The sequence below is a fragment of the Petromyzon marinus genome, chromosome 41 (genome assembly GCF_048934315.1).
Source record: "Petromyzon marinus isolate PM22_M1 ecotype Great Lakes invasive population chromosome 41, UKy_Petmar_22M1.pri1.0, whole genome shotgun sequence".
Taxonomy (NCBI): domain Eukaryota; kingdom Metazoa; phylum Chordata; class Hyperoartia; order Petromyzontiformes; family Petromyzontidae; genus Petromyzon; species Petromyzon marinus.
Genome location: NC_133707.1, coordinates 6,517,296 through 6,541,685, shown reverse-complemented (window position 1 = coordinate 6,541,685; position 24,390 = coordinate 6,517,296). Strand labels below are relative to the sequence as shown.

General features: G+C 46.4%; 1 protein-coding gene across 8 annotated transcripts in view; it reads left to right on the top strand.

Annotated features, from left to right (window-relative positions):
- The window catches only part of LOC116951063 (PH and SEC7 domain-containing protein 2-like), a 195,378-nt gene that overhangs the window by 90,256 nt on the left and 80,732 nt on the right, over window positions 1–24,390 (top strand). For 2 of the 8 annotated variants that reach the window (XM_076073286.1, XM_076073285.1), the window contains exon 1: window positions 1,936–2,153. The exons of 4 other annotated variants lie outside the window; for them this stretch is intronic. In XM_076073286.1, coding sequence (XP_075929401.1) covers window positions 2,101–2,153 — 53 coding nt within the window. In that variant the 5' untranslated portion in view covers window positions 1,936–2,100. Of the gene's footprint in view, window positions 1–1,935; window positions 2,154–10,311; window positions 12,260–24,390 lie in introns of those variants that run through there. 2 more of the 8 variants (XM_076073284.1, XM_076073283.1) reach the window with 1 other exon arrangement.

Below are 24,390 nucleotides of genomic sequence, written 5' to 3'. Positions count from 1 at the left end.
TCCGACCATATGTTTCAATTGCACAGCATGAAAAGTACACGTAGAATATTGTAATTAAGAGAGGGGGGGGGGAGGGAAGGATGGGTTGACAGGGGTTTGAATTGACGCATTGGTTAGCACATGCTGCGTTATGAACTCGGCGACCTCAATTCAATTCCCAGCCATGGCTTCTGACATCGGTGGCGAGTGATGATAATTGAACTGACCAGTGTGGTGAACCTCCCATCGAGCATCTCGGTCAAACAATCCCACTGACCAACAACGCCATCACTCAGCAGCAGAATTGACAAAAAGGGGGCAGTGATCATTTAGTCACCGTAATTGGGCACAAATTAAAGCCAACCAACCTTTTGACCACGGAGTTAACGTACTTCTACGTACGATAAACTGATTGTGTGATGTGGAACAGCGGTTTATAAGAAAACAATGTTTGCACGCAATAAATTATTGCAAGCAGAATTTGAACAACGGCAATAATATTGTTGTTTCTTTCAAGAAACAATACAATTGTTTTATATTTTTATTATTTTATTGTTTCCCTTCTACGTGACTTTACCGAAAAGAACCAAGAATATGAATTCCTGCAGTCACGAAAGCTTTAAATCAAAACAGCAATAATGTTACCGCCACGTGTCACACGCCGCAAAAATCTGCCAAAACTCAACCCCTACCCCCCTCTCTGTACGCACGCGAACTTCCTACACCCCCCCCCACCTACGTATGTACGCTTGACCCCCCCCTCCCTCACAGATATTTAGTCCACGCAGAAACGATCAAGAATGAATAATATTAACGTGTTTAAGCAAACAGATAGTCCACCGCCAGACTAACTCATTTGAAGGCCAATGTACTATCTAACTCATTTGAAGGCCAATGTAGACAAATTATTATCGAAGCTTCACCCCCCCCCCCCCCCCGTTTCCTATGCGTACATTGTCAGTATACCCCCCCCCCCATTCGCAAGCGAACGCACTTGGGTTAACCCCCCCCCCTCACCCCCTCCCTCCATGCGTACGTACTAAATGGATGGCCCCTAACCCCGCGGCGAGGAGACTTTGCACCCTCCGTAGTTTGTGGGAGGGAAGTGCACACGTGGCACGGGGGGGGGGGACATGTGAACGGCACCGGCGGCACGCAACTGCCGAAGAGACGCGACCGTGCGGCGTGCTCGCCGGGGCGGGGCGGGGGGGCTGCTGCTACTGCCGCCGCCGCCACCGCCGCTTCGTCCGGGGCATGACATCACCCCGTGCGCGCGACCGGCAAAGACACTTAACGCGCACGCCATTGGCCTGCCGCCCGGCGACGTCACTACGGGGGGGGGGCTTTTTTTTTGCTTTGACAAATCGCGGCTTGGGATTGGCCGTTGCCGTGGCGACGAGGGCCGCCCGCCCAGCCCTTGGCTCGTGGCGTCGGGAGGAGGTTTTGAGACCAGGAAATGATCGCTGGGACTCCTCCGTGTCGTCGGTCGGTGAGGGGACGCTGCTTCTGTGCCGCTTGGGCTCGTGTTGGGCATGTCGGGAGGGAGAGGTGGTTGTGGGGGGGGGGGGAGGGAAACAAAACAATAAAAAGACCTCATCACGCCTCGACTGAAGTCGTCGCTTGATTAAAGTGTTACACGACGACGAAAAAAAGGGGCCAAAGCGTGCGTTTATAAGCCTCCGCGTGAGATTACAACCGCCGTTGATTTTAAATGAACTGAAGGACCCGGCGTTCGTTCCGTGCCGTTCGAAAAAAAATAGCGGTTAATTACTGCGAGCTTTGCGCAAAGTTTACTTTTTTGAGTAGCGGCCTCGTGAGTTGGGTGGGGGGGGGGAATTTGGGTGGGTGGGTGGGGGGGTGAGAGAGGCGATTAGGTAAAAAAAAGGGGGGCTCATTAACGTGGCCGAAGCCGCTGCCGTTGCAGGGGGTGGTGGTTGGGGTAAGGGGGTGGAGGGGGGGGTTTGGTTATCGCTGGGCGACGATTTGATAAGTACAGAGAGAGAGAGAGAGACTTGCTTGGAGCGAGTCGAGTTGTTCTTTCAGTCCGGCGGCAAGCCGGGCCGGCTCTCCTCTCCGTCGAGCAGCATCGTCCCGCCGGTTTTCCACACTTTGCTGGCGTGAATGACGGGTGCTGGCGCGGGTGTGCTGCTGACAACGGCCCTACCCCGCCTCAGGTTCGTGATGGAAATGTGTTTTTGTTTTCCCACTATATGTGGGGTTGTTGTTGTTTTGGTCTTCTTCTTCACGTCAGCCAATGGGGGTGCTTCGTGGGACCCAGAGCGGCGTTTGTTAAAGAGAAAGGCGAGATGCGCAGGCATTTTACACGGGTGCGCATGTCGGTTGTGAAATGTTTTTTTATGGTTTTGAATTTTCCGTTTGCTCATTTGGTTTCGGTGGAGTTTTTATTTTTGATGAGCGTGGAACAATTTTGGCATGCGCAGTGGAGGGGTGCAAGCGACTCGCAAACAGTGCACGTTGCCGCAATATCTTGTTGATTTCGTAGCACGGTTAACAACAACAACAGCAACACAAAAACTGCCACGAAAGACGTTCCGGTGGCCTGAAATGTCACCTTATAACATTTCCTCTTTCAGAGAGCGTTGTTGGAAAAATGTGTCACGTTGTTTTTTGCGCGTGTATGAATCTTACAGCCAGCGAGTGAGTCCAGTTCGAGTTCTGCATTCGTAACCACATCCCTTTTGGTAAATCCCCAATATTGTTGCGAAGTGGCATGAATCCCATTTGGTTGGCTTCCTGTCTTGACAGAGCGCTCCATGTTGCTTCGGCCGAACCCAGCGGGCCCCCCCCCCCCACCACCACTACTACTTACGTGCACCTTTTGTAACGTGTTTAAACAGTAGCCGGTGCAGCACAAAGGTCGCATAGAATAGCCTCAGCTGGGGTGGATGCAGTGGTATTAAGCAACATTGTGTTTTTTTTTTAAGCACATGCGACAAGAAGGAAAAAGTTATTTTGAAACGGTACCGTTGCGCAAACTACAACACAACGCGTAGGTAATGAAGTAGCGCCTCTCTTACAAAAAAAAAACCCCACGGAAATTCTAAACTTTACATAACTTGCTGTACTCAATTGTAGTTGACAAGGCCGAATGATATTTTAATGTCGGTTGTTAAAAAAAGATTCTGGTTGAATGTGCACGGTTTAACACTGTTGGGACAGACTCTTTGATAAGCATCACGTAGACATTCTTTAGAAAGGCTGCTCGGTAGAAGGGACAGTGGCCATTCATATTGTTCTATTGTAACGGCAGCGTTCATGAATAATGTGGTGTTGCTTGTGTGGTACAGTCAACTTAGTTTGCCTGCTCTCTAGTTGTTTCTCCAGAGATGCTTAGGTCTAAATTAAATATAATTTTATTCATTCCAACGTCAAGGGCCAATTTTGTCGAGCGTTTTCATGTCCAGTGAGAAGCTTCGGTATTTCAAAGAGATGAACACCCCCGGCCACATCCTGCCATGTAATGTACGGCCCATGTAATGTACCTGACCACGCTGGTCAGTGTGGGTCGGTTGAAAGGGGAGGCCCAAGAACCTGTTCAGATATTGCTCATCGCAGATGACCGGGAATAAGATGTTTTCTTGTTCATGTTTTTGTTTTTTGTATGTTGCAGTTGCACCCGATTCAAGAGCCGAATAGCTCACAGGGCTATGCTAATAAATTAAACTGAAAACTGAAATTGAGTTCGTCGCCACCGTTCCACACCATCTCTTCTGTCGGGGAAAAACAAGTTGACGTAAATATTATGGTAATTACTCCCCGCACAGACGCCGTAAACGGTCTTTACTTTATTTACGCACCGTTTACAAAGTTAAGGTCACGTGTATTCAGGAAGGGTGGAGTGGTAACAAAGCGGCGAACAAACAGCGCTGTGAACCCAGTGGCCTGGGTTTGATTCTCAGCCATGGCTAACGTAGATGGCTCGCGATAGCCGAATCAGATTTGGGTTCCACCTTTACCAACCTGCACTGAGCAGCGTGGCGACGGATGGTCGGACAACCCTGCCATCCGACATGGTGTGGAGGAGGCCTTCATTCAGCAGTGTGATAAAGAGCTGAAAAGTAAAGGCTGCCGTAATTTACACATAACAGGTCTCGGCAGCGCGTATTGAGTTTGTGTACGGCATTGTTTTTTTACTTTGAACGGGTTCCCATGGTTTTTATGGAGTGCTTTTGTCAATGACACCTGGTAATCCAGCTGCATTTTGTTTTCCAAGCCAGACTGCTGACGAGATCCAGGAAGTTCAAATCCGGTCCATAGTTTTGCTCGCTTAAAACAAAATGCTTCTTGATAATATTGGTCCGGGAGAGGCAGTAGGCCGACGAAGTGAAACATTTTTATTCACTTTTATAGACAAAACACTGAGTTTCAACTACTTTATTTGCGCCCGGAGTACTTGAGGTGTACGGAACATTGAGCCCGGGGTGCATTCCTGTTTGGTCAGCTCTGGCAGGGCAGCTTTGTTATTAACTCGGCTCTCGTGACCGCAGTCACGACTCCATAACCACAGACTACTTCCCGACCGCGCATGGCTTTATAGAGTTTCTCTGAACTTTGTGAAATCACGTGGAGGCTAACTAGAGCCCGCTGTTTGAAAGGAAGTGCGGATGGTGTGGCCAGCTCCTATGTTACTATTCCTTATTCGTAGCAGCCGTCCTTACAAAAAGGAAAAGCACTACGCTAATTGAAAGTTGAGGGCTTTCTAATGACGTGCAGTTCTCAACTTACACTTTTTGTGGACATGTAATTATTATAAGCATATGAGTTGACTTAAGGGCAAGTTCAGTTAAGGCATTGCTACTATGGCTTGTGCTATACCCATGTGCACATCATACATTCTTCCACAGAAATGTTTAAGGCGCTGTATTTTCTGTTACATACTGGAACACATGAATTTGACAGAACTGCATTGTATATTATGATGTAAATTTTGAGATTCCATAGATAAGCAGACAAACAACATCTCCTTGATACAGTGAGGGAAAAAAGTATTTGATCCCTTGCTGATTTTGTACGTTTGCCCACTGACAAAGAAATGATCAGTCTATAATTTTAATGGTAGGTTTATTTGAACAGTGAAAGACAGAATAACAACAAAAAAATCCAGAAAAACGCATGTCAAAAATGTTTGAAATTGATTTGCATTTTAATGAGGGATATAAGTATTTGACCCCCTCTCAATCAGAAAGATTTCTGGCTCCCAGGTGTCTTTTATACAGGTAACGAGCTGAGATTAGGAGCACACTCTTAAAGGGAGTGCTCCTAATCTCAGCTTGTTACCTGTATAAAAGACACCTGTCCACAGAAGCAAATCAATCAATCAGATTCCAAACTCTCCACCATGGCCAAGACCAAAGAGCTCTCCAAGGATGTCAGGGACAAGATTGTAGACCTTTCCCCTAGGCTGGAATGGGCTACAAGACCATTGCCAAGCAGCTTGGTGAGACGGTGACAACAGTTGGTGCGATTATTCGCAAATGGAAGAAACACAAAAGAACTGTCAATCTCCCTCAGCCTGGGGCTCCGTGCAAGATCTCACCTCGTGGAGTTGCAATGATCATGAGAATGGTGAGGAATCAGCCCAGAACTACACGGGAGGACCTTGTCAATGATCTCAAGGCAGCTGGGACCATAGTCGCCAAGAAAACATTTGGTAACACACTACGCCGTGACGGACTGAAATCCTGCAGCGCCCGCAAGGTCCCCCTGCTTAAGAAAGCACATATACATGCCCGTCTGAAGTTTGCCAATGAACATCTGAATGATTCAGAGGACAACTGGGTGAAAGTGTTGTGGTCAGATGAGACCAAAATGGAGCTCTTTGGCATCAACTCAACTCGCCGTGTTTGGAGGAGGAATGCTGCCTATGACCCCAAGAACACCATCCCCACCGTCAAACATGGAGGTGGAAACATTATGCTTTGGGGGTGTTTTTCTGCTAAGGGGACAGGACAACTTCACTGCATCAAAGGGACGATGGACGGGGCCATGTACCGTCAAATCTTGGGTGAGAACCTCCTTCCCTCAGCCAGGGCATTGAAAATGGGTCGTGGATGGGTATTCCAGCATGACAATGACCCAAAACACACGGCCAAGGCAACAAAGGAGTGGCTCAAGAAGAAGCACGTTAAGGTCCTGGAGTGGCCTAACCAGTCTCCAGACCTTAATCCCATAGAAAATCTGTGGAGGGAGCTGAAGGTTCGAGTTGCTAAACGTCAGCCTCGAAACCTTAATGACTTGGAGAAGATCTATAAAGAGGAGTGGGACAAAATCCCTCCTGAGATGTGTGCAAACCTGGTGGCCAACTACAAGAAATGTCTGACCTCTGTGATTGCCAACAAGGGTTTTGCCACCAAGTACTAAGTCATGTTTTGCAGAGGGGTCAAATACTTATTTCCCTCATTAAAATGCAAATCAATTTCTAACATTTTTGACATGCGTTTTTCTGGATTTTGTTGTTATTCTGTCTCTCACTGTTCAAATAAACCTACCGTTATAATTATAGACTGATAATTTCTTTGTCAGTGGGCAAACGTACAAAATCAGCAGGGGATCAAATACTTTTTTCCCTCACTGTATATTTGTCTTGCAAAAAAAAAGGCGTGTTTTTTTACACAATCAGCTCCACGGGACTTCTGGGAGTGGATAATGTCAGCAGCATTGATTCAGCACAAGCAAACTGTGGACTGGTTTCGACACACAGTGCCTCATCAGCAGTCAGGCTTGTTTGAATCAATACTGGTGAACTGCCAGATGTGATAGGCAAGGACTCTCTTGAAGATGCGGTGTCTTATGAGTCTCATTCGGCATTTGTATAGAATGTAGGGCGGTGGAGGAAAATGTAATATTTTCTATGTTCAAAACGGTGATGGGACCGTTTTTTGTTACATTCTTCGCCATTAGAATAATTTACCACCCTCAGTAGCGGTTGCCAGTTCAATGTCCATCTTAAAATCATGCCCGGAGACATATTTGTCCCAAACAACGTATAATAGCAGTTAATGAGGCTGCAATGAGCTATGTTTAATTTAGCAGATTTTAATCTCTTAATTGTTGTTCTTTATGCTAACTGTAGATGACTGGGTTGGATTGTTAAGCGCTTTGTGAGGTCCCGATCCTGTTGTTGTCCGGCGTAGCCTTCTCGTATGCCAGTCCCTCGTGTCAAACCTTATTGGAATCATTTACAGAAGTCCTCTTTATCTGCAGTGAGTGTATGGACGAACGTCGCAGATCCTAATATCCGCTGAGTTATCCATGAGTTTACTCCACTTTCCTGTGGGAGAAGATTCTTGCAGAGGAATGCGGATAATAGGAAGAATAGGGTCATGGGTAACAGGAGCGTCCGTGGACCCTATAGCTCCTGCACATAATAGGAGTCGCAAGTTATCGACTTGCGGATAAGAGGAATTCTTCTGAACCTCGACGCATGAGCATTTTATATCCACAGGCTTGATATAGCCGCAGTAGGATGGCACAGTGGTAACAATTATGCGTCACGGCAACAAGGGCCCGAGTTAGATCCCCAACTCGAGTGCCTTCCTGTGTGGAGTTTCTATGTTCTACCCCAGTTCTGCATGGGTTTTCCTCTGGATCTGTCTGTTTCTTCCTCATAGCTAAAAGAAAAAAATCCATACCATGTAACAGGTGTTGGCCACAAGCATCCCAATGCTTAAAATGTACACGTGAAAATCTGTCAATTCGGGATTTACATGCAGCAACAGCACCCCCCTCCCCTGTCAAAACTTTTTGTTCGCATTGTCCCATTTCCACGGGGTCAGCCGCTCTGCTGCTCGTTCTACGCGTTGCCCTGCATCCTCCTTGCCTTAGGCCAGTGGCTGACCATGACCTTTTTGATCTCCTCTCTCTCCGTCCCATCTTTGGTCCGCGAATTTGATAACCAATGTTTGTCGGTGCGTTGATGCAGCATGACATCTCTATCGCGAGCCAATGCTGCTAACCGCACTGCCACACAATGTACGCCACAATTTCAATACCCGTGGGACCAGAGCTGTATCTTTGTGCCAAAACCTCGTACGCCCTTCCAAAGTACAGCAAATAAATCCCAATTATGGTAAAAGTAAACCATCCTTGCATGTTTACGTTCAAATATCGTAGTAAGCGTTTTAAAGAACAAATGTCCCTCTGTGGCGGTAGTAGTCTGGCATTCAGGAAACGTGATTGTGCATGTATAGCCATTTTTGTTAATCCCCTGCTGGATGAGGGCTTCCTCATGCCATGCCGTGATGATTATTTTTACAGAGTACGGCTTGATGTCTCTCCGTGTTTATCTACCTTCTGGATTTTCCTTTGATCTGGCACGGCTCACGGGCGATCACCATCTCTCTTGCTACCCACATTGTGGCCGTGTTTCTGTTGAAATATCCTCAGCGAAATTGGCCACCGCAGTGTGCCACCGAAAAATCGTGGCAGCAAGAAACATGCCACGCCGAGACGACCCAATGAATTCTTGTGCCCCGGCAATGTCTGCTTCTCTTGCACTTTCAAGCTTGTTAAACGCACGTGTTTTGCAGCCACGCCTAAAACATTTTTCGAACATTATGAAATGGCTGGCTCTTTCGTTACGTGCCGAAACTTGTTTCCGTCAAATACGCGTGCGTCTATACTAACTGATTTCCATTTGGTAGCAAATGACCTGTTGGAAAAGACACGGTGGTCTGGTGTATTTCGGAGCTTCCCACAACAGCAAGATTTGGAGCATGCCCTGTTTCCCTTTGTTATAGTTCATCTGATTTTCAATTACAATAATAGTTATCGAACAAATACTTGTACAGCCAATATGAACCCTTTCTTAAGTGCCCTTAATTCTCACTTTTACACTTTAAATGCCAAAATACACTTTGGGTATATGTAGCATCCAATGCATGAGGGTCTCTAAGACTGAATGGCAATCTGTGTTGAATTACAATTTAACTGCTTGCCCTTACGAGGGGTGGTGATAGGGAAAGTTAGCAGTTAGGAGTAATCGTGAAAATTGCACAGCTCAAAGTAGAAACGTGCATTTATATTATTTCTAATATTTTGCTGCTGGAAATTTCCACGTGATAAGCCAATTTGTTGAGCTATCATTTGTGGCCAGCTCGCTTCTGAAAAGGAAGCAAATAGCTCAGTGCGCTTTACCTGGTAAGATAAAAAAAATAGTTTAGTTTTGTATTTTGAGTGATTTCTTTACCTTTTTCATTACTTTGCACTTCTATTGTGTTTTTATATCGTTGGTTGTAACGTTCATCTGTGAAAAATAGCTTTATAGCTCATTGGATTTCTCCAGTATTAATAAATATTCTCATTATGATTTTAGCAGTTAGGAATAATCGTGGAAATTGCAGACGGCACAATAGGAGAGTGCATGAAGGCAAACGGGCACGATTATGACCAGAGGCTGGATCCTCCCATGTCACTTGTGCATAATGTCAGGTGTGCATAATGTCATCTGTGCATAATGTCACGTTTGCATAATCCATGCTATCTTGTTTTAGACTGGCAAGGTTCAATATTGTGGCTGTGTAAAGTTTAGGCAGCGATAGGACAATGCGACAACTGTTTGTCGATTTCATCCTTGTTAGGAGTCATCTGTACAATATAGCCACCATTGCCTGCTGCCACCTTCTGCCTTTATGTGGACAAGCCCTCGCTGTTCACTGCAGGGGCCAGTTTGGCCCTGCCTAAGGTGCAATAAACCAGTTCTTATATGCTTCAGGCCTGCTGGAACTTTCCTGTACAATACGTCTTTCATCACTTGCAGACAGTTTTGTAGTTTGTTCAAGGTATCTTTGCTGCTGCGTGGATTTTTCGTGGTTGCGCTTTATGTGGCTCTCCGATGCACTTTCGGGGTTGTGCCGCGTGTTGTTCGATACGCTGGCCGACATTTCGCTCTCTCCCACGTGCTTGGAGCTTCGGCAACTTTGTAAGGAACTGATTAGTCCCTGAAGAAGCTCCCGGCAACGCGGAGCGAAACACCAAACATGCCGAAAAACACATCGCCGAGCGATGAGGTTTATAGCTTTGTCCAGCTCCCGTGACCACAAAGGCATCAGGAACTGTGTGGCGTGGAGGCTTCATCTGATCGGTGGGATGTTCCCGTGCGCTCATCCATCTCTTACGCGGCAACATTCCTGCGTGCGAATGTGCTTTGTGCATCAGAAACCCCCTCCACACTTCGACCGCCGTCCCCCACCCCCACCCACCTTAGCAGCGCCCACCCTCACGTCGTTAGGTGGGAGACGATGTGTTGTATAGCCAGGTGCCGGGGTTAGCCAGTTCCTGTGAAGAAATTCCAACAATGCTTAAACAGGATTCTGAGCACAATATAAAAGGAATTAAAACAAAGAGCTTTGCGTATCCATGCGAATGCCCAGGATATTGCTTTTTTCACGCATATTTTTTTTTATTTAACCCTAACTTTGTCGTCGCATGGTGTGTGTGTGTGTCACGGCGTAGCGTCACCGTTGAGTACGGTGAAATTCCTTTTTTCCGCTGCCCTATCAACCGTGACGACCATTTACACGCAGACACAATTGATGCGCAAAAATATATATATGTGGACGCACATGTATGTACATGTACGATACAGTCCTTTTATCAATCCACTGCTGGATGATGGCCTCCCCACACCGTGTGGGTCATGGCGGCTCATTGACGATACCACACCATGCAGGTGTGGCTTGATGAAGCAAGCGTGGAGTACAGACATTGGAGTATGGTACAGTACAGCGATGGATTTTTCTTCCGTCTGCTCCTCACATTGTAGTCCCCACAGTACCGGACAATTATTTTGATGCGTTGCGGCCATCGAATTCCTGACTAGGTTCAGCCGTGCATTGCTTCTAAGGTGTTTATGAGATCGGGAACATTCTGGGTGGTTTATAGACTACTGCGCATATCTATCAATGTATCTCCATAATAAGCACGAATTAATGCAAGGTCCATAATAAACACTGGGCATGTTTTACATGTCAACAATGAGCGCAGCTTGTGGCCACGTTGCTCAAGAGGAAGGCCATCTGTCACAGGAACACGTGCCATATGGGACCCATAGCACATGGCCCATAACAGCCATCACATAATGGGCTATTCATCACAGAGCGCGCTATACCGTTGGCTTCATTGTCGTGGAAGTTTATAAAAAGCAGATTAACGTACTGCTGTACGAGCGGTTTTTTTTTGGCCCTTTGTCAATCCTTTGCTGGATTCAAGGCTTTCCCATGCCACGTCAGTCATGGGTTTGTTTGGCCATACTTTGCCACACTGCTCACTGCAGCTTGCTGAAGTGGTGGAGCCCATGGTCATTGAGGAATATTGGCCAGGTACAGGAATCAAACTCAGGTTGCAGTGTTCAGAGTGCAGTGTGCTAACCACTGCACCGCCGTTTCCCCCCCGAACTATGCTATATGGATTTACATGTGACGAATGTTTGGCTTAGCTGTGTGGAACAATTGGCTTATACCATTGTGACACTTAATGGGTATGTTTTCATGCCGAATTGACCTTGTTATTTCCTGTCAAGGAAATGACTTGCAAACTGTAATCTGAACACACAGAGATGGACATCGTATGATAATGCACATATACCTTTTTGTTTTCCAAAAGCATTTTTTTATTTTAGAACCGAGATGGCAAAGAGATATTTTCGATCGTGTAGAAAAAAAGTTCCGCAGCCCGAGACGGCACTGTTAACAAATTTAAAAATACGTACGTGCCAAACGTAATGCAGGCCACACATGCCATGCCACAGCCCGCTGTCGCTAGCTGGCATTCTTTGGCAGAGTGTTGCCAGCAGGGAAAATATTCTGGCTGAGTCATTCGTGTGCGTCCGGGTGAAAGGCTGCACTGCACGCAGCCTGGGTGGGGTCTACGAGAGTCGAGAGAGCTCGCGGTTGCTCAGCGGTTGTGTGGTGGAGGCTGTGGGGCAGTGGTAACGGGCGGCAGAGTTACTGGCAGTGAGCGTTGCTGGCCTCAGTCAGCTGCTCCGCCGGCTGGCCGGCCGGCTGTCTCGCTGACTGACCGACCGACGAGCAGCCGCGTGCGGATAAAAAAAACGCACGCTCGGTTGCTGGCATGTGCCCCGTTGCCCGGCCTTGCGTGCCCACACCTCCCAGAGGGAAGAAGACGGCGGGAGCTCAGCAGCAGTGGCAGCGGCGGACATGGTGGCCTACATGCTGTCGTGGTGCGGTGCTGGCCCCTGCCTAAATGAATGCGGGGCTCTGCCGATAGCGGAGCCCACGGAGCGCGGCCGCCTCTTTAGTCTGTAAGTGTGCTTTGCGCGCCGCTACTCAGGCCACTGACGGCGTCGGGCTTTTAACTTTCTGCTGGGCCTAGCGCTGCCTCTGCTCGTGGATTGATTTTTTATCCACCGGACCGGTGCGCTCGCGTCGCCGTCGCGCACCGTGTTGCCGTGATCAAAGGTTGTAAATTAACCGCCCTGTGTTAATTTGTTAATTTGTTTCGTGTTGCCGCTTGTTTGATTGTAATTTATTTTTGTTGGAGCACAAAGTAGGGGTAACGTGAACCGCGAATGAAATGTTTTGGGGTGCGCTCTGCACCACAGGACTGTGGGGGTGTTTGTAATGGTCAGCTGACTTGAGTTATGTGATGATATTGGGCGGCCGGGTGGCGCGACGTTTACAGTCGTGCCGCACAACGAGAGGGCCTTGGCTTCGATTCCTCCTCTGTCCCACTTCTCTGTGGGGTTCCTCCGGCGTCTCAGATTTCCTCCCATAGCTAAAAGTCAAATACAATGTTACTGGTATTGGCCAAACATGACAATGCAAATTAATTACCTGCACGTTACTCAATTGAGAACTTGGCGGGATCCTCCAGCAAACGACTCTCGACACCCATTGAGACTTTCCTGGGTAAACAAGCATAACGATAATGTATACGAATACATTTATTGTAATGAAGGGCTTGCGCCTAATTATTTTCACTCGGGGATAATAAGCTTGTATACAACTACTCGAGAGAATTGTGGGGTGGGTTTAGCGCATTCATTTTTGGGCTAGAGGTAAAATCGTTGGTGAAGTGATATTTGAACAAGTCCTGGGACCCCACCGCCCTCCGTTCGCAACCCGCACTGACAGTTGTGTTGAAGGTATGGTCAATAAACCCACAGTGACTAATGTGGCATTGGGGAAGCCTTCATCCAGCAGCACTTTCACAACGGGCTGCAAATCGTTATAAGTACTTGAGCCTAACGCACACTTGAGTACTATTGTGTTGACATTCCTAGCGTGCAGTGAATAGCAGAAATACAGTTCAGTAATAAATAATGAGTTTCTTTAAGCTGGCACTATTCTTTACAGGGGGCTTGCAAATCGATTAATTGTTTAAAGTGTATATTAAGAGACTAGTTTTTTTGTATGCAGGGGTTCACATTTTAAGGAGCGCACGTTGAGCGATTTGCTATTGTTGGCAATGCCTCGTGCACAACGGTTTAAAACGATGCATCGCAACGGATGATTTGTCGCTGCTGACGTTCGACTCGGGAATAGCATATGGGGCAATCCCTCGTATATTTTTTTACAAATGGCAGCACAAGACGCACCAATTTGGCGCTGTTTAAGAATCAACATTCAATGCATGATGTGATGAATAGTTACAGTAAAAAAATAAAGGTGCAGGTCTGAAATTGCTCATCTGTGCCACGGCTGGCGGAAGGACCTCCACCAGAGAGAGTGCGAGAGAACCTCTCTCGGATATGAGGCCGACTATTTTCCGCTGGCCAGACGTCTTGGTAGAGGTGGAAGTTGCCACAATCTACCACACCACACGTGTTTGTTGCCCCTTCCGTCTCACCTCAAATTAGCACGGTTGCTACGTACGGTGCGAAAGAAGCTCAACATATGTCCGTGATCTGTCGATCGACCGTTTGTACCACTGGGTGGGAAGAATCGGGAGCGATTTAAGAAACTTGCACCGTTGTTTCAGTTGCCACGATGGTAGGACAAAACTGGCATACTTTTGCAAATGAGGTCACTCTTGCCGGTGATTATTACCAATTGAGACTTTTCTGGTCCATAGAGTTCTCACCCGATAAAAAAAAAACTTCACTAACAGCATAAAACTTTATGATGGGTTACAATTAATGATCGGTTGAAGTCACTAGAGGGTGTCTTCTAGGACTAAACTTAAATTAGCGCCCAAATGTCACTGCTGGTAACGCTCACAAGCGGTGTTTTGGAGCTTGTGAGCGTTATTACCAAGGCGTTGTTTTGGGCCCTTTGTGCTACCTTCGCATAGCCGATGGAGAGCGAATTTGGACAGGTGGTTCTCGGTGCATCATCTCACAGCAAGCCTTTACCAGGGCCGTGCTGGGTCGGTTTCCCAGGGTCGGCGTGCTCGGTTTCGTAAGCGAGCTGAACACGTTCACACCGGCACACCGCTCTCGGGAAAAAAAATAAAGTTGTGGCGTCTTCGTCGGGTTAGCACGGGAGGAGAGATGGCGCTGATCAGTGGCGGTCCCACGCTTGAGTCAACTTCAGTGTCGCGTTCTATTTGTCCCGAATATTATTTGACAGTACGAATAGATATGAGCTTAGGGTGACCTAATGTAACCTCAGCTGCTTTAAGTGCCATTAGTTGATGGATTGATGTATTATTGCTATTTAATGTACAAGGTGGTCCAAATGTATTGTGACCACCCCCCCCCCCCCCCCCCCCAATTAATTAACCCCTAAAATAGTTTTCCTTTGCATATTCATTTATGTTTTAAAGAAACCATGCTAAAACAAATATAACGTTTTGGAGAATTAAATGCGGGTCACAAGACATCTGGACCACCCTTACATCTGGCTACGGAAGGTAGATGGGGGAGGGAGCGAACGAGGGAGACGTGGCAGCAGGCCCCATCCCATGGAACCCGCGTGCCTCGCGAAATTTTTGGGACAAAATCCAAGCAAGCCGTGCTGGAGTGGCCCAGGAGGACTATTCTTGAGCTGTCAAGCGCTCTCACCAGCAGTGGTAGGAACTTGGCATAAATTCCAGCAGAAGAGTGTGCCGAGGTCTTCTTGGCATGCCCTCTGAATGGCAGTTGATTACGGGGTACGAGGTGTACTCGGCTTCACCCCAGCTTTGATTATAGTGGCAGGGAATCTCTTTTTCATCACAAAGTCTTAAAAAAAAGACCCCTCCCCCAAACCACAGCAGGCAATTAGAAAGGCAATCCGCTGTGCACTGTAGCTCGGCCTCTTTCAGAGACCCCCGGCGTGCAGCGGGTTTAATCGCGGTGGGATTGAGAGATTGATTGCCCAAGTCAAAGTTACGGTGAAGTGGAGTGGTGGGGGCCGCTACAGTCGCTAATCGGCTTTTTTTTTTGGCCGCTGACAAATGAAACGAATAATGGGTTGTGAAAGTGCCAGATTAGCGGTGGTGGTGTATGTGTGTGGAATCTGGTGCACGGGAGTTCACGTGGAATTGCTGGTGCCGAGCACGCGCCAGTGTGGGAGGGGAGGGGTGGGCTTGTGGGCTTACATGGATGAGGAAGGTGCCAGATTGGCAGCTGTGGGTGAGGGGCGGGGCGGGGCAGGCAGCTTGCAGGAGCTGATTTTTCTATTGTTGAGCCACTTTTGTGTTCCTCCAAATAGCATTGTTTGACACCAGGTGTGGCGACGTTGCGATTTAATGGGCTCGAGGATGGGCGTCATTGCGCTCACGCAAGGCGTACTGAGAGAAGGCGTCACCTTACTCGAGAGAGCGTGGCCGCGACGCACGGGTGTGGACGATTTGTTCAATGAGCACATCCACATGCTTGTTGAACAGGTTTGGACACATGAGCGTTTGCATGCAACAGGTCGGACGTTTGAACTGCAGCAGGGAGAATTGCGCTCATCATCATCTTTGTAATCGGTCTTGCATTTCCCCACGCTTGCGATAGGGCATTGAAATTGAGCTGGGAACATACTTCCATTCAGTAAATGATGAGAGTACCCCCATCACAACAGAATAATAGTGCAGGCTCAAAAACCCCACGTTCAAAGCGAGACACAAAATTGTGTAGGAAGCATGCAGTCTTTACTCTTAGGTTCTTTTGGTAAATACTCTTTGTTTTTTTTTCCGGTAAAGTCACGCAGGTAAAATAAATTAAAAGAAAAAAACTAAATTAAATCACGACGTTTCGGAGGCAACACAAGCTTCCGTCTTCAGGTGGAACAGTCACAGCAGAATATCTGTGTCAATTGGACAGCTCTGGGATTATATACAGGTTAAGGGGGGGGGGGGGGCGGAGCCAAGAAGGGACGTGGGTGGAGGGGAGGGCTGAGTTAAGCCGCCTTTTGTTATGCTGCTGGGGTTTCGGGGGTAGTGGTGGTGCACTGCACGAAAACGGGTAAAACACCCTTTTGTTATGCTGCAGGGGGTTCGGGGAGGAGAGATGCATGAGTACACGCAACCCACTGAAAGCAATGGCAATGGCTGTACAATTATAAGGCAGACAAACTTTGACTTGGTTTATAACATCTTTTCACTGGTTGATGCTGTAGGGGGTTCGGGGGGAGAGATGCACGAGTACATAAAACCTACTGAGAGCAATGGCAATGGCTGTACAATTATAAGGCAGCTAACGTTTGACTTGATTTATAACATCTTTCCAATGGTTGCTCAATTTGAAACCATCCTCTCAGTTGAAGTTGTATCTGTGTTTGTATATCTTGATGGCTTCATGGACAAATCTATGGTAATAACCGGGAGGTTTGCAGAGAACTTTGGTATCAGAGAAGACAATGTCATGAGAATCCGCTGTGTTGAAACAATGATCAGCTACGGCCGAAGAATTCGTTCTGTCGTGTTTCAAATCTGATTTGTGCTCGCGGATTCGGTCAGAAATATGTCGTTTCGTCTCCCTGATATAGCAGTCGCCGCAGGTACAACTCAATTTGTAAACACCGGGGTACTGTAAGTCAGGAATGGCATTCTTTACGGATGGGATCAGATCACGGATTTTGTGTACTGTATTGAACCGGACCTGGATCTTGTGTTTGTTTAAAATTTTGGAAATCTTTTTAGTAACGCCTGCTATGTATGGTAACGTGATGATTTTGATCGGAGTATCAGGTGGTTGTTTCTGTATGGTGGGAGAAACAGCTTGGCGGATGGTACGGTCAGAGTATCCGTTCATCTTGAGGGCCAGATGTACATGTTTTAATTCACTGGCCAGGTGGTGTTGGCCAGAAATGCAATGAGCCCTATGGTATAATGTTTTGATGAGAGAGTTCTTTTGAGTCGGGTGGTGGTGGGAATCAGGCTTCAAGTAGGAGTCTATGTGGGTGGACTTCCTGTAAACAGAATGTCCCAAAGAGCCATCAGTCCTCTCAAACAGAACATCCAAGAATGGCAGCTTGCCGTCTTTCTCCACTTCCATGGTGAATTTGATGGATGGGTGTCTGGAATTAATGTGGTCTAGGAAATGGTTCAATGCTGGGAGGCCATGTGGCCAAATGACGAAAGTGTCATCCACATATCTCTTCCATAGGGAAGGGCAAAGGGTGGATGTCTGGATGGCATCTGATTCAAATTTCTCCATGAAAACATTGGCTATCACTGGTGACAAGGGGGAGCCCATCTTTTGGTAAAGTCACGTAGAAAAATAATAATAGATCACGACGTTTTTTTTTTCTACGTGACTTTACCAAAAGAACCAAAGAGTGGATTCCTGCAGTCACGAAAGCTTTAAATCAAAATCATGCAGTATTTGTGCATTATACAACAAAAAACCGTCAGCATTTCCTTATGAAGTTCACTGTGATCCCTCTTGTGTTACATTACCATCCAAATAAAAAAAAACTTTGAGCGAATGGGACCTCAAATGTGACCAATGCACTTCATCAGTCGATGCTAATGGTTTTAGTATTTTGCATATGCACAACAGCTGTATGCTTTTCACACTCTTTTTGTGTCTTGTTAAAAAAAAAAACGTTCCCACCTGCCAAGGCTGTGTGCCAAGCCAGCTCGGCACGGTTCAGAAGGCCCCAGGTTCGTTTTTTTTCCACTGCGGAAGCCGAGCCGTACCACTGACGTCACACGCATCGAACAATTCGAAACAGAGCATAGACGGTGTGTTTGGGCAAGGCTGGTGTAGCGCCGCTTAGTTTTGGCTCAGCATGGCAAATGGCCAGTGGAAAATCGGCCAGATTGTGAGGCCTCTGCTTTGGCTCTGCTGGAATGTTCCAGTGGAAAAGATGTGGAAATGTTTGCCCGTGTTCAACCTACTATGCCTCCCAATGATGCCTTTCATGAAGTGGAGTAAATTTCACATTCTAAATCGGAACTGCTTGCTGTACCCCAAACTTTCGACGTGTTAAACACAATTCTGCTTGACCTAAATTTGTTTTTACACGCATCAATTGCTGCATGTATTATACCAAACCCACATGTGAGTGGACATATGTGTGTGTGGCAACGATAGTCTAGTGGTTTAGTGCACTTGGCTACGAAACTTGTGACCTGGTTAAATCCCTGGCAATGGCTAATATATCATTGCTGAGTAAGATCTGAAATTATCCTGGGCTTCCCCCTAGGTCGACATAGCTTTAATTGAGGACCTTAGTGCAGTGTACAAACACAGCGCTGGGGAAACAAAGGTGGTCGGGTGTGGTGCGGAACCACACCCACCCCCTAGTGTGCCGTGCCAGTCTTCATAGGTGCTCACTAACGGTACTTTTACCCAACAGTCTATTTACGTTATACAGAGGGGGTTTTAGTCTGTGTGTGGGAAACATCCCCTTGTTAGTTGTCCTCCCTTTCACGTAACATTATCATCACTAATTGTAACTATTTGGTCTGTGACTCTGGCACACATTTGTAAGCGGCAGTAAACAGGTTTATTTTTTCTACATACCATGGGAGTATTCATGACGATGAATTAATGGATCGTTTGTGAAAATTCGTTGGCAACAATTATTCATAGCGTATCTGATCATACGTTTATCAAAGGCTGAAGGCCTGACGGTGAAAGCGCATGCATGGGGTAGGAGGAGGCACAATGCATTTGGCCTTGGGTTTTGGTGTATTGTGAATTGTGTTTTTTTCATATTTATTATTTTATGTTAGCTTCCTGACTGCTGGGACCCTTCCCTTAATTATTCTTGGTGTCACAGTGGTTTCCTTCCCATTACTTTCAATAAATGTATTCTCGTATAGCCACAAAAAGCACCATAACTCGTGCCAAGTAAAGTATCAAACGTCAAAAACTTGGGCTGTACGGTGTGCCGAGTGAAACTTCATATTATTCGGGCTGTAATGTATTCCGTTTGCTGTGCTTGGTAAAGCCTTACTTGAGCGCAGTGCGTTTCTAACGCACTGCTGGATGGGGGACCTCCTTCCCGCATCGTGTGGGTCGCAGGGTTTATTTGACCACAATTCACGCACACGCTGGCCAGTTTCTTCCCCGAGTATAAAGTCTTCATAAAAAAAGCGTAACCGTCTTTGCCATTTTCTTTTTGTAATTGGTTTTCAAATGTTTCAATGCACAGTCCCTTTCTTGCATTTGGCATTATGTTCAGGAGTTGAATGCCAATGTCGAGATCTGCTAGGCATGATGAGAGGGCTTTCAGGAGAGTGTTTTTTTCTCATCAATTGAAGGAGCACAGATTACAGTGGTCTCGGTGTGTCTCTGGGTTTACTACATGGTCCAAAGTTTCGGATGCATGGCCACAGCCACACAGTTGCTTGTTTTTAATGTTTCTCTGTGGGTCTCGATGTGTCTCTATGGGTTTATTACATGGTCCAAAGTTTGGGTTGCATGGCCACAGTCACAGTTATCCTTAATTTTCCATTTATGCAGGAGCTGTGCGCTGCGGCCTGTTGATGTTCACGCACACAGTAACGCATATATGCAGCCCCGTGATATGTTTTTTTTATTAAGTTGACTTCCTAGCAGTTACCATATTTTTACAGGTTGTAGGACGCTCCAGAAAATAAGACGCATCCCCTAAACTTGTGGCCCGCTGTCAAAAAAGGTTACGCAGATCTGTGTCACACAAAGACAGAGATCCCCTGTATAACCTTACCAGACTGTTTGGCAAGTGCTGTTAGCGATCACCTATGAAGGCCAGCACGGCACACGAGGGGGTGGGTGGGCCAACACCATGTCCGGCCGCCTTTGTCTCCCTATAATACAGGTTTTTTTGGGTTAGATCGCGTATATATATAGATGTGTCATTAAACCCGCCACCGCCCGACAGCCAATTAGTTTAGTAAAATATTTACACACTGCACCAGCTACTCAGAGGCTGAGTCGACCTAGAGGAGGCCCAGGACCAGTTCAGATAATCATCACCGGTGTTGGCCGTGAGCAGGAACCGAATTCGGGTCGCCTGGTTTATAGCGCGGAGCGCTAACCGCTACACCACCGCTCCCCACGCACGGCCGATTTTAAGAATGCCCCCCCCCCCCGGCCCGACCTTCGCTTTAAATACAGGAAACAAAAAGTGCGTCACGGTCCAGCAGCCGCGTTGTGGAATCCCCTTGTGTCCTCTCTCAAAGTCGGTGAATTCGCCGTCAGGAAAAGCTCTTGAATTCACGCTTGAAGTCAACTGCAGACACATTTTGCCACTGTGAGTTGCAACTGTGATATGACGGGGGGTTGGTAGGTAGGTAAGTAAACAGATGGTTTGCTCGGCAAACAGGCAAGTATGTTGGTAGTTGGTGAGCAAATAACGTTGGGTTAGTGGGTGGTTATGTAGTCAAGAAGGTAGGTAGGCAGGCAAATTCTGAAATTATCAGTGTGATATAGCCTTCCTTTGTATAGTTTTACATAATGATAACACAATTTTTGTTATACAGAGTGCTTAAAAAAATGTTAACACTTCGGATAATTTGCAACAATACCAGAAGAAATGTGCCTCCTGGCTCTGGAGACCACCTTAGAGAAGATTCCAGGTACATGATGACAATGATGGCGAACAAGTGGAGAATCTTTGACATTTAAAAGGGTTTTATTTAACCCTTATGTTTGTCGTGGTCATACCTTGTAATCAAAATTTTGTCTGCTTCCTGTTGTCCAATTAATTCCAAATTGTGCACACGTACTCAGATCCGGTGACAATGCATGCCTGTATCAAAATCGGCATCAATTAATTGGCTCTTTTAAAGCAATTCACATTTTGTATGGACGACTTATTTAATATTTAGTTGGGTAGGTCAAAAACGCCGCGGTCCCTAAACTCTGCAATCGCCTCGCCCAAGAAGCAGGTGCCACGTGTCTCAAGCGTTGCCTGCTCTGTGTTTTAACGAGTTACGGACACCCCCATTCCACACAAACAAAAGTTGTACATTGAAGATTAATTTATAAAATAACCAATCAATTCAAGTAAGCGTTGATGTGGGAGCAAGGCGCCGCATCATTGACGTACTTCTCGACGGTGAGTTAAAACGGAGTTGTGAAAAAAGTTATTCAACTTCATTCCTCTATGTCGTGGTCAAATCTTGTAATCAAGATGTCGTCCTCTTCCCGTTGTCCAATCGAGTTATTTACTTTTTGGTGCACTTTAAAATAAAAGCGGTTAAATTTTTTTAAAGGAGTTTATTTAAGCTATTAACATACATTGTCATCACATAAGTGTATTATCCGTTATGTTTCCATTAAAAACAATTGGCCCGTGTAAGTGTTAACATATTTTTGAAGCAACATGTATATTTTGTTTATTCTTTGGTTTAATTTATCCACATGCGTACCTTCCTCTCTTAATCTTCCACCAGTGCCTGTCTCCCAGCTTTGGTTGGGTTGGTGTGACTGGACACCTGTGAGAAGGAGCTTCACAGCTCAGAGGGAGGAGGGTGGGAGGTTCTTCCACTTAAAAATCAGATGTCTACGTTGATCCATCCACGTCTAGTAACAAGTTTACCACTTCTTCTTTGCCGCTCGTTCTGTTACTTGTGAGCAACTTGCCCGTCCGTTCACGCCGCTGCACTCCAGGTCATCAGACGCGGTCAATTGGAAAATTCTAGATTGTCCGGTGGTTCGAAATATCACGCGAAGAAAAATATATATATACACGCTGAATCGGGTTGCACTCAGTGAGCAAGCCCGGGCTTGTAACGCAAGACGGCAAGCAGAACAGGGGACATTCAGGGTTTTTTTTTCAGCCTTATCGTTAGTCGGCTTCTGGGTTCAAGTCCTGCAGAAAAATAAATTGGCTTAAGTTACTCGCGAGGTTTTGTGTTTTGTCGTCCGTCCACTTGATTATTTTCTCAAAGGGGTGGTGGTGGGGGGGGGGGGCAAAAGCCCCACTTGATGTGAATTTATTCTTAACAATTGTTTTCTTTCGCTGAATACGGCAAATGCCACGATTAAAGCGGCGCATATTTTCTCACAATGTTCTGTCTGTGCGTTTGTCAATGATTTGCTTAACTTTTTTTTAAACTTCATCATTTACCCTAGAGTACGAATAATAGCTTTCTTGGACTGCTCATTCTTGGCAGCGGGGATTAGAACTGTGAGCACAGGGGCGGGATTGTTCACTTGTTCACTCCAATGCTGGAAACGTTACCCTCTGCGGCCATGGAACGCACAGTGAGGGTCTCGCATTAACTACAAGATTCATGGGTACTCCTCGGCTGTGTGTCTGGTAATGGGAACAAACACGACAACATGTTTTGGCCAGTTATTTATTAAACGTGCGCAAAACATATGCGTGGTTGTTGTGTTCTTTTTGGTTGCATCGATCGCGTTGATCGGCCACGATAGTTTGGTGGTTTGCTGTACGTGCTGAGAGCTCTTTCAAGAACTCTAGGCGTGTGGAATGAATTGTAGGGCGGACATCGTGCCAAACAATCAGAATCAGAATCTTTCTTTATCCTGGAGAAATCCTATGAGCAATGAAGCTTTTTTTTACCTATACAGTAAAACCTTGGATTGCGAGTAACTTGGTCTGCGAGTGTTTTGCTAGACGAGCAAATTTTTTTATTATAAATATTAATTTGATAAACAAGCGAGGTCTTGCAATACGAGTAGTACATGTACGCTTTGTCTGCCGAGCGTCATGTGATCACAACTGATATACGAGTGCTTTGATATATGAGTGCTTTGGATTACAAACACGTTTCCGTAACGAATTATGCTCGCAATCCAAGGTTTTACTGTATCCAGTAAACAACATCGGAGAGCAAACATATATACTCCACATTCGTCATTCACACCGCATTCATTACCATTATCTACATCAGTTATTAATCAATACGCTGCTGGATAAGGGCTTCCTAAAGCACTTGCCAGTTATCGCGATTGTGTGACGTAACAATCCACATAGTGCCGGCACAGGAGCCGATTTCGTCGTTCCATCTCCACAGTGGGTGGCCTCTCGTGCACGTTCCCGTGACCTTTAGAATCGATATTAATAAACGATTAATCGATCCATCATTACATCTCTCCGTTAACCAAAACGTCAGCTTATTACTTGATGTAATATTCTGTTACGTAGAAGCGTTTATGATGAATGTGGTGAGTATATATTTTTTTATTGTGCTCGTACACCATGGCTAATGCAGTCACTCAGTTTTAACATTCTGTGCCCGCTTTAGGCTATTGCGACTGTGGAGATATTTCAAACTTGCTGCAGCTGAAACTTTAAATTAAAGGCTGTCCCAGCATCGTATTGTCATAAATGTCAAGATTTTGTAGTTCCTTAGCACGTTGAGACTCGGTGATAGATGTGTGTCTGTGAATAAAACTGAGGTTGCAAGCCATCGGTCTAGGAAAAGTTCCGTAGGCGGGTTCAACTGCCAATTGCTGATGGATAGAGAATTACCAGTGCATTGGCGATGAAGCATATAATTACATCTGTGAAGGTGTCCCTTGCTTACAATTATGAGCACAATCACTGCCCCCGAAAATCGCGCGCAGCACCATCTCTCTGTTTCTCTGTGTCCATTCCGCAACCTGCCGTTCGCTTTATTAACCCTTTCCCGTTCCGAGACATCTGCAAGTTGCAGGGTGGGTGTCCCGTCCACCTCTGAATCTCAGAATGTGCAAGCGGTTCTGCATTAATTTTATTTAGAGAGGTGTAGTAGCGCCATTATTTTTAAAGACATTGTACTCACCACAGAACTGAAGCGACACGACCGCACTCCATGATAGCTGGCGCCAAACTGTGCCCACGCGTCTTCCCGCATGGCGTTGTGGGAGCCTCGGTACTGATAACATTTAATGTCATTTTTGTTCTTACGGCTCCGTTCCGATGACACACGTGGCGCCCCCTTAATGAGTAGTGTCTCCATTTACTGGTGCACGTAAGCGGAATGGAATCGGAAGAAAAAATAACATTAAACAATGTTATCGGTACCGAAGGAAAGGGTAAATCTCAACAATTAGCCATTCCCGTTCGAGTCACAGAACGTGATGCAGGGAGGATTCTCGAGCGGGCACTGTGTGTGCTCCGTTTTCTTACC